General features: G+C 41.1%; 2 protein-coding genes across 4 annotated transcripts in view; one reads left to right on the top strand and one right to left on the bottom strand.

Moving 5' to 3' along the window:
- Positions 1 to 748: 748 nt before the first annotated feature.
- On the bottom strand, positions 749 to 13042 carry abcd3a (ATP-binding cassette, sub-family D (ALD), member 3a). 2 transcript variants are annotated; one of them, XM_048976818.1, is made up of 23 exons: positions 12877 to 13042; positions 12229 to 12265; positions 11943 to 12041; positions 11091 to 11179; positions 10280 to 10349; positions 9609 to 9706; positions 9165 to 9288; positions 7816 to 7872; positions 7535 to 7677; positions 7253 to 7322; positions 7002 to 7071; positions 6755 to 6852; positions 6116 to 6207; positions 5827 to 5921; positions 5650 to 5725; positions 5435 to 5498; positions 4640 to 4717; positions 4477 to 4542; positions 4122 to 4211; positions 3439 to 3558; positions 2570 to 2674; positions 2429 to 2485; positions 749 to 2004 (listed from the first exon to the last, which is right to left on the bottom strand). In XM_048976818.1, the coding sequence occupies exons 1-23, from the start codon at positions 12984 to 12986 to the stop codon at positions 1927 to 1929; spliced, it is 1986 nt and encodes a 661-aa protein (XP_048832775.1). In that variant the 5' UTR covers positions 12987 to 13042; the 3' UTR covers positions 749 to 1926. The 2 variants fall into 2 exon arrangements, with proteins under 2 accessions (XP_048832775.1, XP_048832776.1); XM_048976819.1 differs by having other exon boundaries at positions 5830 to 5921; positions 12877 to 13041.
- Positions 13043 to 15147: 2105 nt separating this feature from the next.
- The window catches only part of LOC125708909 (rho GTPase-activating protein 29-like), a 34619-nt gene continuing 30967 nt past the window's right edge, over positions 15148 to 18799 (top strand). For both annotated transcript variants that reach the window (XM_048976832.1, XM_048976831.1), the window contains exons 1-2: positions 15148 to 15294; positions 16504 to 16836. In XM_048976832.1, coding sequence (XP_048832789.1) covers positions 16590 to 16836 — 247 coding nt within the window. In that variant the 5' untranslated portion in view covers positions 15148 to 15294; positions 16504 to 16589. The remainder of the gene's footprint in view (positions 15295 to 16503; positions 16837 to 18799) is intronic.

Raw genomic sequence — 18799 nt, 5'->3', positions numbered from 1 at the left:
AAGGTGAGGCGATTCTTGTTCAGTGGTTTCCATGTTAATGAATAGGCTACTGTTAAGGTAGCAAATTATAATAATAATCATCATGTGATGTTTTACTTTGGACTAAAGTGTCCCCCACATAAATAAATGTAGTGGTATTCATTATAGACTGAAAAGGCATTCCAAGACATTTAATATGTTAAGATAAAACTTTAGCAAAAGTAGTATCTCGTGATTTAAATAGGTACAGAAAATTTTTTATAGTATTATATCAATTTAAACTAGATAATTTTGGTATATGTCAGAGCAGAGTTATTTTAACAAAACTTTGGACAAAAATAATAATGTCCAAATACAGTCAAGAAAGTACATATGCAAGGATTATCAATAATGTCAAGAGGCTGCTGCTGTCGGAGACCTTTGACTGGGTGTGACATCACAGGTATTCCAATGTGAGGCCATTGGCTCCACCTCTTATCGTTTACTGGAAGCTTAAGGCTGAAGGTTCTTAAATGTACTATAATGCCTTCCTGAATGTCCCAGCCTTGTTCCCTTTCCTGCCTGGGATAGGCTCCGGCCCTCGTAACTCTGACCAGGAGAAGTGGCTGGAAGATGGGAGTTTGTGTGCCCTTCGATTTGAAAAACCAAACAACCAATTGCCATGTGGAGAATCCTGAGAAGTTTGCAACAGCACCCCCTAACCAGCCTCCAGCTTCACTCTCTTCCCATCAAAAAAGGATGAATATAGATATTGAGTACAGACACAGTATTTTTTCTTAGGTTATTTTTTAATGAAAATTACAGTTCAGCGTATTCTAGATCCATGCACATATTTACGGCTACATTCTTGTGTTGCCACAGTCCTGTATAAAACCAGGAATCTTACAAAGGTGTTTTTTTAATTTTTAGTTTTGAAATGTCAAGAAGGTAATTACATCAGTTTGCAGAGGCAGCAGCTAAGTGTCCCTTAACATAAAGTAAAGGAGGCTGTGACCTTGCATATCTATCCATCATCCCAGACCTTAGAAGACGACAAACATTGCATAACAGTTTCTGAACCCACAGCACTTTCGTATTTCTCAACCCAGGATCAGTATCAGAGAAGTTTCTGGCTAAAGAGACACTGAGCACAGTATTGGACATACAGTAGTAACATTAGCTCATTAAAACATGTGCAAAAACCTGCACACGCCTACACACGCATGCACGCACACACACGCACGCAGACACACGCACGCACACACACAACAACAGTTAATGTGCCGATTATATCAAAGGGCTGATTATTAAAAAAATGGGTTACTGGGCCAGATGGGGCAGGGGAGAAGAGAGAGTACGTGTGCCAGGCCTCTGACGAATTTCAGTTAGGTTAATGCCTTTAAATCAGCTGTAGCTGACAGCATCTTCAGTAAATCACACACAAAAAAGCAAATGGCTTCACTATAGGCCCAGATCAGTTACTGATTTCCCACGGACGCATACGGACCGGGATCCACGTACCCCCCCCAAGCACTCCCACGACAAACTACATGCTTCAGTGGGGTTAGAGACAAAGACGGGAAACATTCCTGGTACTGATAGACCTGGGTTGCCGCTCTTGATCTGGACTAAACAAGATGACACGCTTCAAAGCTGTACTCTTACAAATTCCATGTTAAGGTAAATTTTATCCTTAGAAACATGACAGCGACATATTTCTTTGGGATTAGCCTATTTAATAGTCTGAATAAAGGCAGTCCAGTGTTCAAGACTAGACAATGGATTTTTAATTACAAGTTATGTACAGCAATTAACAAATTTATTATTAAACCATCTTTAGAAATTTAAATAGTGTTATTGGGAACGATGGGTCGATCTGATTAGAAACAATACTCTGTCTAGCTGACCGCTTGCTTAAGTGGTAATCATCAGCCTTGGCCACTGGAGGGCGCTGTGGTCACATGCCACTTATGAGCCGAACTCCACGGTTTCTGCAGTAATGGGTTTGAACTCGTAGTTCCCCCTCCCGTCCATGTGGAGGTAGTACTGTGGGACGAAAATAAAACAAAATGGTCTCAACTTGCACAAGTCCAAGCTCAACTGACTTCTTGACTGAGGTTTAGTTGGACCCGTCACTTTAAGAAGGGTAAACAAATACCTATTTATAACAAGCTGGCAGGGAGCACAGGGTTATGCTGACAAGAGGTTATACTAAAGGTTATACTGAGCTTGCACAGTACATTGACCTTATGTACTCAGTTAAATAACCTGCTGCCTGAATTGGGTAAAATTTTAATTAGCTTTGCTAATAAAGCATTGGAAACAATTGTAACATTGATCGATGAGTAAAAGATACTCAGTACAACTGCACTGGGCAACAGAAATGGTAGAAATATTCTACAATTTAGGGAAGTGCGCTACAGTGTTAACCATTTCCTGAAGTGTTTCAGAAGCGTTTCCTGGGCTTTACCTCATGGTGCTTCCACAGGGACTTCCTGTGCGACACTGTGAACAGAGTGATGCCGACCTAAAGAGCAAAGAGCAGCGGTGGTCAGGCCAGCCCACAATCGGCGACGCGTCCCCGTGGATCTCAGCCACCTCCAGCAGTTACCTTCCTACAGTGGCTGTAGATGTAATCCTCCACGTCAACGCTGACGGCGCTGGTGCACTCGTCCAGGATGGCGAACTGAGGCTTGTGGTAGAAGAGCCTTGCCATCTAGATGGCACAGCCAATCAAAAGAATGCGGGGGGGAGATACACATTACATAATGATGAAAACCAATCAAATTAAAACAGTCATTTTAATCCATAATTTTAATCACTGAAGCCACATTCAAAACCAAAGCACTTTTCCCAGGTACAATCTCTGAAGCTCCACCTACCCCGATCTCTCCAAAAATCCCAGTGAGTACAGTATTCTGTATGGAGTTACCACATGATCCAGCTACTGTTTATAGCTTGTGGCAAGCGATTCCACTAATTAGGAAATATCAGACTACTCATTTCACACTTCTTTTTTTTCCCCTCAACATAATTCTTCCACAAATCTCCAAAGCTGCAGAGATGCTTAACATATATTTGAAGATGTGTGATGCATGATAGTGAGGGAAGTATCTGATTGGCTGGCTCGTCAAGGTGCTGACTGGTGGAGCGGCTGTATTGTGACATCATACCATCCCATGAAGCTGTAGCTGTAACAGGTTATCCAGAAATAAAAAAAAGTAAAAACAACAAAAACACAACAATGGTGACTAAAGCAAGGTGTGGTGAGGCATAGATGTGGTTAGATGCCTATTAGGGAAGCCTTTCCTACAGCTGTGTGGTTGTGCTCTCACCATTAGCTCTACATAAATAAATGACAGGTTGCTGGCAGGCGCTGAGCTGCGGAGGACACGCTGTGCGATACGAAGGTCATCTCCCTTCTCTGAAGTCCCGCGCTGACTGAAGTCCCAAAGAAGAATAAAGAAAACAAACACCCACCGCCATCCTCTGCTTTTCCCCTCCGCTGAGGACATCCATCCAGTCCTGCACAGTGTCCCACGTGCCCTCTCGGTCAAGAATGTGTCCCAGCTGGACGTTATCCAGATACTCCTTCAGCACCTGGTTTTGGGCCACACGGAAACATGTTTGTCGGGGAGACGAGCCGCATGGCTCTCTAAGGCAGGGCTCCCCCAGCACACGCTGTACATTCATTTTGCGGATCAGAGGATTTAAGGATGATTCCCGGATGTCTTATGAGCAGAGGTTGGCAGAGCTGAATTGGTTTAGCCTTGAGCAAAGGAGACTAAGGGCTGCCATGATTCAGGTATATTAGGTTCTAAGAGGACTACATGCAGTTCATCCAGATTGTTACTTCAAAATCTGCTCTAATTCAAGAACCTGTGGCCGCAGTCGGAAACTAGCAGAGTACCTGAGAAAGAGCTTCTTCTCACAGCTTGTAATTGGAGTGTGGAACAGTCTGCCCAGCAGGGGAGTGCAAGCTAAGACCCTGGATTACTTCAAATCTGAACTTGACAAGATCCTGCCAACTTTATATTATTAGTTTAATTCCCTCCAAACGACCTCGATGGGCCGAATGACAAACGAAAGGAGGCCACTTTATGTTCCTATTACACATGAATTCCTGCTCTAAGGCACCAAACGGCTCCTTCGGGAGAGAATACCTGGTCGGAAATCCCTTTCCTCCTCTGATCTTCAGGGGTGTCTGGGTAGATCACCTGGTCCCGCAGAGACCCCAAGGTCATGTAAGGCCTCTGTAGCAAAATGTCACAGACATGAAGTCAAGAGATCCTACAGTTCAATGCTAGACAAAGGTCCACATAAAGGATGACTCTCCGAAATGCTATTAAACAGATATTAAATATCACTTTGCAATCACTACGCAGACTGATACCATCAGCTAGACACACTACGCAGATGGTCAGGTATCACTAATAAAAGATGAAACAAGCACATTTATGTGGACAAAACAAAAAGATAAATTAAAAATAGAATACCACAAGAAAGTTAAAAACATACCTGAGGAACATAGAACAATTTCCCTCTTTCGGGTTTGGTGAGGCGTCCACCAAAGAGAGGCCAAAGCTTTAAAAAAATTAAACACACACACTGTTACGTCAGTATGGATGGATGGGTCACGTTCAGCCTCCGCAGCCAATATTAAATATCACACTACACTTACTTCTCCAAGGACACGGAAAAGTGAGCTCTTTCCACAGCCATTAGGACCACAGACCAAGACATTAGTTCCAGACCGTACCTTTAAGAGAAAACACATAACGTACCTTAATGTTTATCTGTGCTTGGATAATAAACGGCAGTTTCCTGCACAAAGGTCTCAGACAGCCAAAGAAAATGGTGTTTAAATGACATTCATGTTGGTAAAATCTATGCTGTTATGCCTGTCAGAGTGTGTGAGCGTAACCATGTCAGATCCTCCACTAAAATCAGCCCATTACTTGCAGCAACCACACAACACACTAATGCCTTTTTTAATCTACCACTAGTACAATAGTACTAATCAATATCTCATTGACTTTTTTTGTTTGTTTTACTAATTAAGTTAATTAAGTGGTGAAAATTAAAAAACACATGCAATGGCTGCAGGGCCCCAAGCAGAGGTTTGAGAACTGAAGTGGTGTTTATCTAGCCATCCAACTAGATACCAGTAACTTTTCAGAAAGCAGAAGAAATTTTTACTCATTTTTATTGTTACTCTTAAGTTGCATACACTCAATGTTAAATTCTGATTTTTGTTCTGAGCAGATGTGCACTTACTACACAGATAAAATAGTACTGAATATAGTAAATATAGAGTAATTCTTGACTACAAGAGTTCCTAGATGAGAAAAAACACTAGTGAGATACACCTTAAGATTACTTCCTCAGTATACATCCCCTTGGTTTTACTTGGACTCAGAAAGGGACAGTGTTTATGTCTAAGGTGCTTCGGCAGAATGGTTAAACATTAAAGTACCTCAAAGGTCAAGTCTCTGATCAGAATGTCTCCATTGGGAGTCGCCAGTGGTGTGTGGTCAAACCTGCCACCAAAACACCAATCATCTCATTGAACAACCTGCATTTGCCAGAAGTATAACAATGTCTAGACGCTTTAAAAATCAGAAACTAATAATGATAAACCACCACATATTTTCCGAATATAAGGGGTACAACCAAAGTAAAAAGTCTTACTTTATGATCTTGTCCGTGTTGATAATCTCTCCATTTCCAGGGACGAGAGTCAGTTTTTCCACAGTTTCTGAGTTCTCTAAATTAGACAGGAAGGGAATCCACAATTTCACATTTATGGCTCTGATAATTACTGGATCATGGACCCGAAACACCACCAAAATACGACATAACAGCCGCTACCTCGATCGTGTTGAGTGACCATGGTTCGCTCGTATTTCCCAGCATTTAGTTCTTTCAGGACTTTCATCAGTTCAGTGATGCGGGCAGTGAACCTGCGTCAAAATGTCACAGCATTATTACAACTGCACTGTTTGTTTGTAATGGAAATTACACCGAATGGATGGTAAGAGTGAAAGGAATAAATACGGTGGAGGAGTTCATACATTGGGGACCCTCAGGAAGCAGGAACAGCTGAACGAATGAAGGATTTAAGAGGAGAAAAGCTCAGAAAGTTAGCATAACTCACCCAGACAGCCTGGACATCTCCCTTCCAGCCAGCACGATCCTGCCCAAAGCCTGCGACATGCGCAGAAGCATGCGACCACTCTGGTAGTAATCCTGAAAGCAGAAGAGAAGTTGAAGGTGCAAATCAGACTTTTAAAGGTGAATAAACACACACCTGGACACATACTAGAGGAGAACCCAAGAGTCAATTTGAACATCGAGTCTATTCCAGAAAGACATGTCATTGCATGACTAGGAAATAAGATGTTATGGTCTGTAAAACTAAGTTTGATTTTGGAAGAATTGAGCAGTTGAATGGTTCCCATACCATTCAAGATATATTATAGCAAAAAGCAAGAACCAAAAATATACTAATGGTCCTTACTAAAGAACATATATTTCAAAACTGAGAAGATATAATGTAAATTTACATACAGGCGTATGTCTCCAATTTGCGTTAGTGCTTCTGTAAACTACGTATTTCGGATATTATTTGTATTTATGTCCAGTTTTATTTAAGGTAGTATTAGACAGTTCCTTGAGCTGCTTTTACAGCTTTAATGTTCTCATGTAACTGTCCACTCTAAAAACTCATATTTAGTGATGAAGTAGCAGTTTGTGTTTTTTTTTGGGTAATTCTATTAGCTGTTCCTATCTTTACCTCCAAAAGTTCTGCATGCGTGCTCTGCTGATGACGAGGATGGGACAAGTCCAGGAAGGGACGGCTCACTACCAGGTAGCCCACAACAGTGGCCAGATCTACAGGGGTACAAGTGGCCAGGGGGTGTTGAGATCCTAAATACGCCCAGCTTCATAGTGGCCATTCAGCACACAGCCAGACTGTAGTTTATTTTTCTTCACAGTTACAGACAAATGCCAGGTATCAGACAAATAACGTTTTTTCTTACATTTGGCAATTATGCTGTCAATAAATCCCATGGAGAACCGGAAGAAGATGAAATTGTGCAAATGATCAACCTGCAAAAACATGTTAAGAATCAGTGACAGAAAATCTAGGCTTATCTCTAGCCTATATATTCAAAATGGTTTTTTTTTCAATTAAATGTAAAAATATATAATATATGCTGCAGAAGGGCACCAACGAAGACCTACTTTAAGATTTACTGTTACATGTGTATTCTTTGTAGGAAGTTCTTACGAGTTTCTGGAAGGTAGAGTGAATGGTCTGTTTCTCTCTTATGTTTCCATTGTAGAAAGCGATCTCTTCACTGCATGAAGAGAAGACATTTCACTGAGAAAATAACTCGCTGAAATCTATTTACATGTCAGACTACAAGAGTTTTGATCCTCTGGCAAACAGAATTTGATGCTGACTCATAGGTTGCTGTCTATTAGCACTAACGACATTTTCGGTGTTAGCAGTGGCTGACTGAATTCACTTGGTACAGCCCAGTGGAAGGGAGGCGACTTCATGACCCACCTGTTGGTGATGAGCCGGGAGTTGACGTATCGGTACTCCCCCTCATACCTCTGCTCCGTCACTGTCATTTTACCAATGGGACGCCGTAACCTCGTCAGGAAGAGGCCGGAGATCAACAGGTAGGCCATCATAGAAGCAGGGCCCTGATATCAACCACAGACAGACATTTTAGTAGACATTTTCTTTAGCCTTGACATTTTTAAACATCAACAAAACAAGAAACTTGAACACAGACATAGTCTGTACCATGATTTTCCATTTAAAAACCAGATTCTCTTTACCTGTGCTCCAATAGCACTTGTCAGCTTGAAGATGTACAGACCAATGTCAAGAAGTGGCTGCAAGACAGAAGCATTTATAAACATTATCCCTCGATTTTAAAGGCATTAACAACTCTCGAGCCATCTCATTCATCCACTACAGTGAGTGTAAACTCTTCTGAGACAGCTGGAGATATCAGAGACTAAACTACAGCTTTACAACGTGTGTTTTTGTGATAAACACCAGCTTTCTTGAGCCTCTGGAGCCCACAAACCAAATAATTTAATTTGGATGCCAAGCTACTTAAATAGCATTCTTAAAGCCTACATCTTCTTATTAAAATTAAAAGCCCAACTCACCTTAAATGTCTCTAGTAATATTTTGCTTTGAGGTTCCAACCCATTAAACCACTGTGACTGTCATTCCTATAACTCCCCGTACCACCACAATTAAAAAGTGATGGCTAATCCTTGTACCAGAACATACACGCGTCAAGACTACAACAGATCAATGAAATATTATTTTTTACAAATTCAGTGAGTGACATGAGCAGTTGTCATGGTGAGCATTTGCTTCATGAGCCAGCTACAGTGTGACCTTATCACAGGGAACTCTTTACCCCAGTTGGCTGGGCGCTGTGTCTATAAGTGACTCGTCCCGCCCTCAGCCACATCTGACTCCGCCCCTTTTTATTCTACTGCAGTCCGATGACGTCATTTGCCCACACACCTTCCCAGCAGATAATTCTGGAAGACCTCCAGTCTTTGAGAGAGTGAACACTAGGTCTCTAGGCTTCTAGGCAAGCCTGCTAGCTAAAGCTACAACTAATTTGTTGCTACAACAATTTAGAAGAATTTTGGTTCTGCTCAGTCTTTTTTTCAACAGACAATGAAGTCACAATGAAGAGATTTTTTGCTTGTGGCCTGAATGCAATAAATTTCACAAGCCAGCTATAATTTAGAGAATCATTTCTCAGATTTTTCTTGTGCTCGGGGGAAGTTAGGCGTGTGGCTCAGTAGATTGGGACGCTGTGCCTGTAATCAGAAGGTCGCCAGTTCAAATTCCAAGGTCGGCAGAGTGATTTCACTGTTGGGCCCTTGAGCGAGACCCTTTACCTTCAGGGACAGGAGAACCTTTGCTTTCTCAAATGTATGTGACTTTGGATCAAAACCTGTACTAAATAACTGCAATGCAAATGGTAAAAAAAAAATCTTGTGACTAATTTTTTTCTGCAGTGCTTTTGTGGCTTTCTGATGCAAAACATTTTTTAAGTTCCTGGACTAAAGGGTCTTGCATATCATTCAAGTGTTTTTTGTGGATGTACTTGGGTGGCTGTGAAAAGAGAACAGGAGATGCATTTGGAAGCTACCTTGCTCAGGTTCGAGTACAGGTCCACCACGCTGTTACAGAATTTCTCCACATCCTGGGTCAGCAGCTGGTCTGCGTTAGCGATACGGTTATCCAGGTTGCCCATCTTATAGTAGGTGTAACCTCTAGGGGACAGAAAAACGCAAAGTGGTCTCAATGGAATTCACCTAAGGTGGGCATTTTAAGGTTCAAATACATTTTTTTTTCTCCCCATGAAAAGATCCAATTTCTTCCCTTACAGAAAATGTTTACCTGAATAATATTTAGCTACTGGGAAAATTCATCAAGACACGTAAAGTCCATAAAATGATACCTGAAGCAATTAAATATTCCACCTTAGTGAATTTGCAACGAAAGCGTACATGAAATAATGGCAGTTCAAGCAAAGTTGCCCCTTTTCAGGGACAGAACGGAGACGGGCGGGTGAAGGAAGGGCAGTACTTACTTCAGATACTCATCATAAAGGTGCCTGGTGAGTCTGACACGGCAGCACAGCTTCAGCTCATTGAGGCCCAGCTTCAGGAAGTTGTTCACTAAAGCTATCTAAACGAATCAGGATCAAAAGAGAACTGTGGACAACTTGGCAGAAATGATAAACCTCCACCATCTCTAGCTTCGTCAAACTATCATCAATGTCGCATTGTGTCTGACATGCATGGAAAAATTAACATACCATAAGGAGGCAAAATTAAGAAATATTACATTACAAATAAGGTTGCTATTCTTTAATCTGAAGATAAAGTATTTCCATTGCTTGGAGTACGTGTCTCTATAATTCTCCTCCACTTAAAACAGTTCTTTGACACATGGTAGATAAATGCGACTGAGGATCTTGCCATTCACATCAATTATGACTCGTCAAGCCATACATGTTATAACCAATCCAAACGCTGGTAAACACAAGTTTCTCTGCCCGTTACGCAAGATTCCTTTCATTAATTCAGGGCATGTTACCATGTGATGAGCAGGGCGGGGGTTAATCCTAAGGGCACTACTTAAATCCTGCCAAGTAAAATATGTTAATTTCCACATAATACAGTCAATGAAATTGAGGTATCAACCTTAGCTGATTCGCCTGAATATTGTTTAAAATTAAAAATTTAAAGATACACTTACAAGAGGCATGGCGGTAATAAAGTTGAACAAGTACTTCTTGAAATCTTTTGTCGAGCGACCAATAATTGCACTGCAAACCACATCATGCAGAAAAAGAAAGCGTTGTTGTCAGTAGATGGAACATGTAGTGGACGAGTCGCAGAAGCAGGGGTGTCTGCCCTGTCATTAAAAGAAGCAGGAGAAACGGACCCGGAAATGGCAGACAGCCATTTCACACCTTCAAAAAATTGGTCAGTTTTCTTGCTCTGAAAGCCATACAAATGTTTTCTGCAATGATTAATAAGTTACTCAGCCACAGGTGCAGACATTAATAAATCTCATTATCCCCATGCGGGTGTCACAGGGATGAAAATTACCCCAGGAATGACGGAAACATAGGAATAAAAGTGTTTCTTGAATAACACAATATCTCTGCTAATGATACCACTGCAAGGGATTAAAAAATAACAATAATTAGCACATAGGCATTAAAACTGCATATAAATTCAAAGCAAGTTGGCTACAAACTATGACCTATTAACTGCGTGCAAGGCATGTTATGATGAATAATTACAAAACGCCCCTTTTGTTGTACGGAGAGAAGTGACCAATCTGTGCTAGTCGTTCTTTCCCACAGCGGCGTGGCTAAAAGCAAAAACCGGAATACCCAGAATATGATACCGCTCCATTTAGAGGCGAGGGAAAAGCACCTTACGGGACGAGGCGGCCTGCCAATATGAGCCGATGGCCCTCGGACTTCCCCAGTCCCTGATCCCTATCAATGGCCCAGTGTCCATGGAGTCTACAGGACAGGACACATATGGGAACTTACCTTTCAATCATTGTTCCGTTCTGGATCATCCAGACATCGCAGTAGGTACGAGCAACCAGCATCACTGCGATAAGGACCAGATATCCCGACTAGGACAAAAGTAGTACAATGGCAAAATAGGAGTACAATGACTATCAATTACCAGGACAAATAACCTCAATTAAAAAAGAAAGAAAAAAAGTTACATACATTTTTTGAATATTTTTGGAATGACAATGGGTGATAACTTACAAAACACCTGTAGAAGCTTGTGAAATTAGCACTTTTAACGGGCTCGTAACATTTCCGCAATTGTCAGACGAGCATAATTTCAGAATTCAATCTTTTCTGAAATGTTTATACATTCGTCATATTCACATTCAGTTCATTCGGCGCAGCTTCCAACAAAGTTGCTAGAGAATGCTTGCAAAAGGCTCAGCATACTTACAAACAGATCACTTTACACTGACACACACATCCATATATAATTTAAAAATATGTCATATTTAGACACTGTAACAAATACTGCATAATGTTGTAATACTAGCAGTTATCGGAGTAACCATTCAAATTGAAAAAAATACATATTCAACACAGACTCACGCCACATTTTAAAGTCCACAAGTTTAGGATATTTCATTGGGACACATTTCATCTGGGTGTTCTGACATAACCTTAAAAGTGTTGCAATAGCTGTTCATGGAAAATCACAAGGGCACAGAGGACATACTGCTGCTCTAAAACCATTTACTATGATGATGACAAGGTGTTCAGCATGCCATGCAAAAACTAGATATCTGAACCATAAATGAGGTGGACTTCAAAATCCAGCGATAATAATTAACGAAACAATGGCAAATAAAGAACACCAACCTCCTTGCAAAACATAGTAGGAAGCATAATCCTGCAGATCCGACAGAGACGTGCAAAGAACACCTTGTCCACAGCAGCTCTGTCCTTCTTCGCTTCTTTCTGCAAATGCAAAACCACGTGCGAATCGGAAGAAAAGGCGTTAATGACCCATCAAATACGCCGCATGCATATAAATGTTAAAATTCCAATCTTACAAAATAACATTAAGACAAGGTGCTGGATGATAACTCGGCACTACAGTAAAATAGAAAAAAACATTTTCTCAAACATATTATGGAGTACTTACGTCATTATTCAGCTGCAGTTCTGACTGACCTTTCTTACTAGAAAACACAAATATTATTATTATTCCTAGTGAAGAAACCGGCTTTGTATGTGCGTTGGATATTTGCATGAGAGGCAGGCCGTGTGATGTACCTGTCGTGTGTATGTGTCACAGACTGCTGATGCGCTTTCCTGCTTACTGTCCCCCTAACTCCCCCAAACAATGATGCCAAATGTCAAGCGGGGCTGCAGAAGCCGTGGACGATCTCGAGCTGCGAGATGCCAACTTTCCAAATGCACTGTCCAGAAACGCGTCGTTGGCACCTGCGCTTTTTTTGCCGGCTTTGTCGTGTCACTGCAGACGTTACCGGCGTGCAACACTGTAGCATGTCCATTTTATCGGATACAAAGGCTGCCATTGTTTGCCGAAAAAAGCACAGATACGAAACTGAACTGGATCACCGATGTATTTTAAGCTATGTCAAACGAGCAATTGGGAGTGAACGTCTAAACCCAGACTTCCATATTCGGACAAGGTCCTCCGCGCTACACCTGACTTCATAGGTATCTACCGGGTTGCCTCCACCCGACCTTTTCTGTGGCTATTCTATTTATATTTACAACAGAATCGGCCACAAAATTTCGCGTCCCCGGCGATCGCACCACGTACCCATTGGGTTTGGCAGGCCTCCGTCTCTGCTTGAGGAGGAAAAGGATGAGGAGGACCCCGCTGATTATGGAGGAGTTCTTAGTTGTCAAGTACTTGCTGAAGGCCGCCATGTTTCGCACACCGAGTTGGCCGGTCAGAGAACAGCGTCATGCATGCCGGGATACGAGGAGGAGACTAAAGACTGTCCTTGTGTAACTGCTTAACACAGCACCGAAACTGTGTGTCTCCAGTCACAGTCCCATAGTAAAACTCATTTGAGTAGGAAATCTTAAAGCGCATCGGGGTAAATTAATGTATTACTGCGCATATAGGGACGTACAGAAAAAGAAACAAAGGAAAGGGGACTTTACCTAATTTAAATCACAAATGCAGCTACAAAGATGAGTCATAAATAGGTCGGATGTTAATTATCAGTATATGCCAGCTATTAAATGGGTCTTACAATCAGCAGCTTTGTGTGAGTTTTCAAAGTATCTTCAGTTCTAAAGGGGTCAAATATCCCATGAGCTTAATGGGAATTTCTGGACTATAGAGTGACATGTGCCGATATCCGCCTATGCATTACCCCCTCAAGGACAAAAACGTTTCTGCTTCAGGAATGTTCCAGTATCCCACCACCCATACTTTAGGACTTGTTTGACTGCATTCCAAGAAAGACTGAAATTGTCCAAAAGGGTTAGGGTGGTCCCACGCAATATGTCCTTAGTGTTATATCTTTACATCATCCATCGCTTGTATGTTTAGATTGTCACCAGAAAATCACCAGAATTCTGAGTTCTTACTCAACATTGTCCTCTCTGTCAAATCATTTTATTAATTTACTTTCCCCATTGTGCAACATAGCATACAGTATGTAATTTTAGTAAATAAATCGACTACGCGTTTAATTCGGTGTTTGAAATCAGCTAAATGAGTTATATGCACTAAAATGAATTAACATTTGATATTTTTGCATCCAGTATCGGCTTTTATCGGCAGCATTGTTTTAAAATGTCAGTTGCAACAGCAAACTTACAAAAAAGGACCGAGATAGTCACTAGATGGCAGTAGTAGCGTTCAGACAATCGTAGGCGTTTCCTTCATTTTGTCAGCAGCCGTCCCGTCTCTGTTTCCGTAGTAATGCTTATTTCATTTCTACTGGAATTGTCGTATGGGCTGTGTATTCTGAAAATTAACACGCAGAGGAATAGGGTTTTACAAAATTGGTTGTATGAAAAATAGATAATAAACATACCATACACGTTTATTGTTTTGTTCTAAAGTATAATTCCGAAGATTTTTTTAATTATTAGAAGATTTTATCCAAAGCAGCAAACAATTGTGAAAGCAGAGTCAGCCAGTTCTTGGAGAAATTGTAGTTAAGGGTCTTGCTCAAAGGCCAAACTGTGAATTCACTGAGTAGACCAGGGGATTGGAACTAGTGACCTTACGATCACAAGAACAAAGGTCTACCCCACAAAGCCACACAGCAGACCCATTTAACTTTGGATCTGTGGGAAATTATTCATATGATAGAATTAGTGCAAAGACTGGGTTTGTTGAAGGTTCAAATCCCAAAGGGTCTGCAATCCTGGACAAGGGCAGCTGAAGGATGGATGGAGGGATGGATGAATGGATGGACTGCATATATAACTGACCAGAATGTTTGTTCCAGAACAACAAATGATAAAAATGTACTCTAATCTTTCTGTAGCTCTTTCACAGTATGTACAGCTATTGTATTCACTATAATTATAAATATTAACATTGACTGTAAAGTAATATTGGAATTGCATTCTAAAAGCACATCAGTCCTTTCTGTGGCGTTATCAGACACTATTTAAATAGACTCACCAGCAAAGTGTATTTTGATATAATAGGAAGCCTTTTACATACTGGATATCTCAAGTACTTCAAGTGGTCAAATATTTTCCTATGTACTGCTTATAACCTTATCTAGGAGACAAATACCCTTAGTAAACGGAAGAACTGAGAGAGCCATCAAACAACACACATCCATACTCCTGCCGACACGGCATCCGTTATAAAATTACTCTGACCTACATGAGAAACGCAAATATGTTTCCTAAGCACCTTAGAGACCCCATCGCTGCATGCAACTCGCATTGCACACACAGCAACGTGTAAAACACCTGTTGTTAAGGGAGGCCTCTATGATTAGATAGGTATACTCGTTTTCGCCTCTCTGCGGTCAACCAGCCAATGACAAGTTAGCTTGCCCATCACGTGTGAAGGGGGATGGCTCGGTAATAGAGAATGCAGTGAATCACGATTTTAAGTCGCTTGAAAGTGAGACAGAGTAGTTCTTACATTAACACTGTGCTTGGAGCGAGGCTTCAGAGACGGGGGTTTAGTTTAAGGGTCCAAGCTAGATTTCTGGACTTCCAGACAAGGCGATGTTACTGATGCAAAAATCAGGTGAGCGCGCTGATAACTAGGACCCGCTGTCGTACAAAATAACAGATCTAATAAAATTATTTGGCCAAGTAAGTGCAATCCACATATTGTGAGCAGGGGCGCCTAGTTACTTATGTTTGTTTGTTTTTTGCAGATATTAACATTGCTTGTATTTTGTCAGATCTTTGAAACTGCTGTCCTCAGAACTTAAGGGGACTTTACTTAATGTGTATTATAGGCGCTGTTTAGCAAATTACTCTGTTTAATAATTATGTAACAGCACGAAGGTTGTCGTGGGTAATGTTATCAGGAAGGCTGTAAGTGTTATACATTACCTACTTTGGGAACATATCCAGTTTTCTACCGGTGGACTATACGTTTCGAATACAGTGTTACATGCTACCTAGATACCGGTTGGACTTAGTGATTGATGTAGTGGGTATGAAGTCAATAACGTTCTCTTAGTCTAAGCACTAAGTGGTATGGTTTATTAACAAGCTGTTTGAATATTCACCACAGAGGGTCCACATGTCGTGTTGCTCAGGTGGAACGAACTCGGTCGGTCACCTTGTTAGGCTTCAATATCGGCGACTGCTGTCGCAGTAGGGTCATGTAAAAATGTATCTAAAACGATGTTGCACGGAGGGTTAATTTATACTGTTTCAAAGTTTGGAATGCTGTATATTTTACTAAATAATATCGATATTTTTGGTATCTCAGGATACAGGTAATGCAATTTTATGGCATTACTCCTTAACGCGTCTTGTAACCCTCCCAGCCCTACTTTTAATATAAGGCTGGGATAGAGAAATGCGGGGTAAATGCAGTTCATACTGACCTTGTCCTCACTTTAGATTTTGATATTTTAATGATAGTGTCTGGTCAATAAGCCTTTCATATAAAAAAGAAATAGCTGCTTGACAGTAGTATGGCTATCCTACAGTTGTCTTAGCAGGATGAAATATTCTAAGCTTATCATATGCATGATAAACCATATCTTTTTGTACTTATTTGAATTTATTTTAAAATAAAATGTACGGAAATATATTTTGAATGTGGAGGTTTCTCATATAATGTTAGATTTTTTTGCATTACATGACTGAGTCATGCGTGATAACAGGATATTGTTTGCTGTTGTTAATGTGACGATATTGTACTATCAGAGAGGAGAATTGCCCTCTTCCTGTTTCCTTTCCTGAAGGAAAAATAAAAAGTATCTTATTGCCTTAGGGGTCGCTCTCCATTGCCTGGAGTCTTGTGGAGCTCAGTGGTGCTAAGGTGTGAATCACCCTGGGCGACAGCTCAGCAGTGAGGGGATGTTGCGACACAGCAACAGCAGCGGAAATAAGCGGACATTGGGCATCTCCAACCTCTTCCCCCTTTCTGCGGGCTCGGGGACCTGGGGAGCCAGCCGAAATCTGAAGAGCAGCTCTCTGAACTCCATCGGTGTCGATGGCGTGGACAGCCCTGGGGAAGACCCCGGCTACATCATGCAGCTGGTTAACGACGTGCGTCAGGTCGCTGACGTCCTCCTGCGACTTAAAGAGACCTTCCTGTCCGAAGGTACGTTGGATATTACATTTCACTCTTGGAGCTGGTATGGACAGCGTCACTCTTGGTTCGTGTGTGGTGGTGTTTCCAGATGGAGATCTGGGCTGTATCTTGAGACCAGAGGTCTCTGGATATGATCCAAAACGGCAGTGATGTTCTTCATGCTGTAATTCGTGTGCCAGCATGGACGTCTGTTGGATCGAAATCATCCCCCTAGTAGGCCAACATAGCCAGCTGGTTATTATGACTCAAGCTACTATAAAACAGATTGCAGCCAAAATATATTTTTTTTGGGCTCATAAAACCACTTGTAAAATGTGCTATAAAAACAAAAATGTAGCCGTGGGATTTTTTGATCTGTAGTGGGCTGGACTAAGCTGCTGTTTCAGCAGTCAGTCACATCTAGCCAATAAAGCCGTTGAGTTGCTTGGTACAGTTCTCTTTTGTACTCTTTGCTAACCTCATTCAATCTGTCAACAGCCAGCTGTCCATTACTGCACTGGCCTGGTGCTTAGTCAAGGTGCCACTTTCCCATAATCCCTCCTGTCCCTTAGTTATGTCAACTACAGGATTTCTTGGTGCTTTAGAATACAACAATGGTGATACCAAATGCCCTCATCTTTTTTCTGATCGGTGGCCTAGGTCAAGATGAAGGACACGGTTATATCCTTATAATGAAAATGCATAGCCTGAGCTTTGCAGGTGTAAGTAACCCAAGCTAACAATCATGTCCTCTAAAATAATGAAAAAATGCAATGTAATAGTACCAAGAATATTTGTTTCCATTTCTAGCAACTTAAAACAAAGAAGTTTGTTTGGAGGCCAAAAAACAGTGAGACGTATCCATCCTTCTCCTCCCCCGTCACCCTCTGTACTGGATAAGCAGCTGGAAGATGGGCTATGTAGTGCTGACTCAGTTTCCTTCACACATTATATACAACATTCCCAGAGACTAGTATGATGGCTGTAATTCTAGATAATGTTGGATTGAGTAACAGTGTATTACAGGTGTACCTTTTATAAACATACACATGATTTATTGGGTGTTTTTGTCTTGTGGATGTTAAATTCTTTATGCACTGCCTTATTTCTGCTTTTTATCTTTTGAAAATATTATTTTGTAAAAAATGCAATTGTCAAAGTAGTTGAATCTGGTCAGAAACATTATTTGGCTTTTATGTATATGTGTGACACTTTTAAACTTTATTACAAGACTTCAAGAAGTTCTTTTTTGTGTTTATGCTTGAGCATAATGTAAATAATGCATATTAAATGCATATTGCTTTACAGAAGTTCATACTTGTTAAAAATTTCCAGACCCTGTCAACCACAGACACAAGCAAATGCACAACTTCCATTTACTGAATGAATTCACAGCTGGCTGCGTTTTTCTCTTTTTTTGAAGTGTTGCCAAATACCAAGTTCCATCGTAGTGTAAAGTTCTGTGCAGTTGTGAACTGAAGAGCTGGTATTAAATATGGCTCGTTCTGGCCTGGCCATGCATGGGAGGAGCAGCAGCTGGCTGGCAGTCCTAATCTTTGTTGCATTCCTCTTAATGGAGGGGTAGCTGCTGCTCTGTCTATACAGACAATCTTTGAGGTCCTGCAGAGGTTCGAGGTGATCTGCCTGTCAGGGAAGCATTCCTGGAAGCCTGAAAGTATGACAAAGTACATTGTTCTTTTGTTTAATTATCACTTAAGCAAGGGATTTTTTTCCTTTGTACTAACTGAGATATGTGGCCTGGTGTTTGCATCTTCAAAGGTAAAGTGAGTGGGTTGTAGTTAAGCATGTGCATTTTCGAATGAAGATCAGGAATATACATGTAATCGCTGCATGACTAATTTAGCTGTCAAATTATTTTTAAATAAAAAAGAAAACTCAGTCAACCAGAGTCAAATACTACCCAATTATACAGGGTCCTTTTTAAGGTGGGGGTGGGTCTTCTTCTGACCTATATTTTGTTCATACTTTGAAA

The sequence above is a fragment of the Brienomyrus brachyistius genome, chromosome 15, assembly GCF_023856365.1.
Source record: "Brienomyrus brachyistius isolate T26 chromosome 15, BBRACH_0.4, whole genome shotgun sequence".
NCBI classification, from domain to species: Eukaryota; Metazoa; Chordata; class Actinopteri; order Osteoglossiformes; family Mormyridae; genus Brienomyrus; species Brienomyrus brachyistius.
This window is presented reverse-complemented; position numbering and strand designations above follow the sequence as displayed.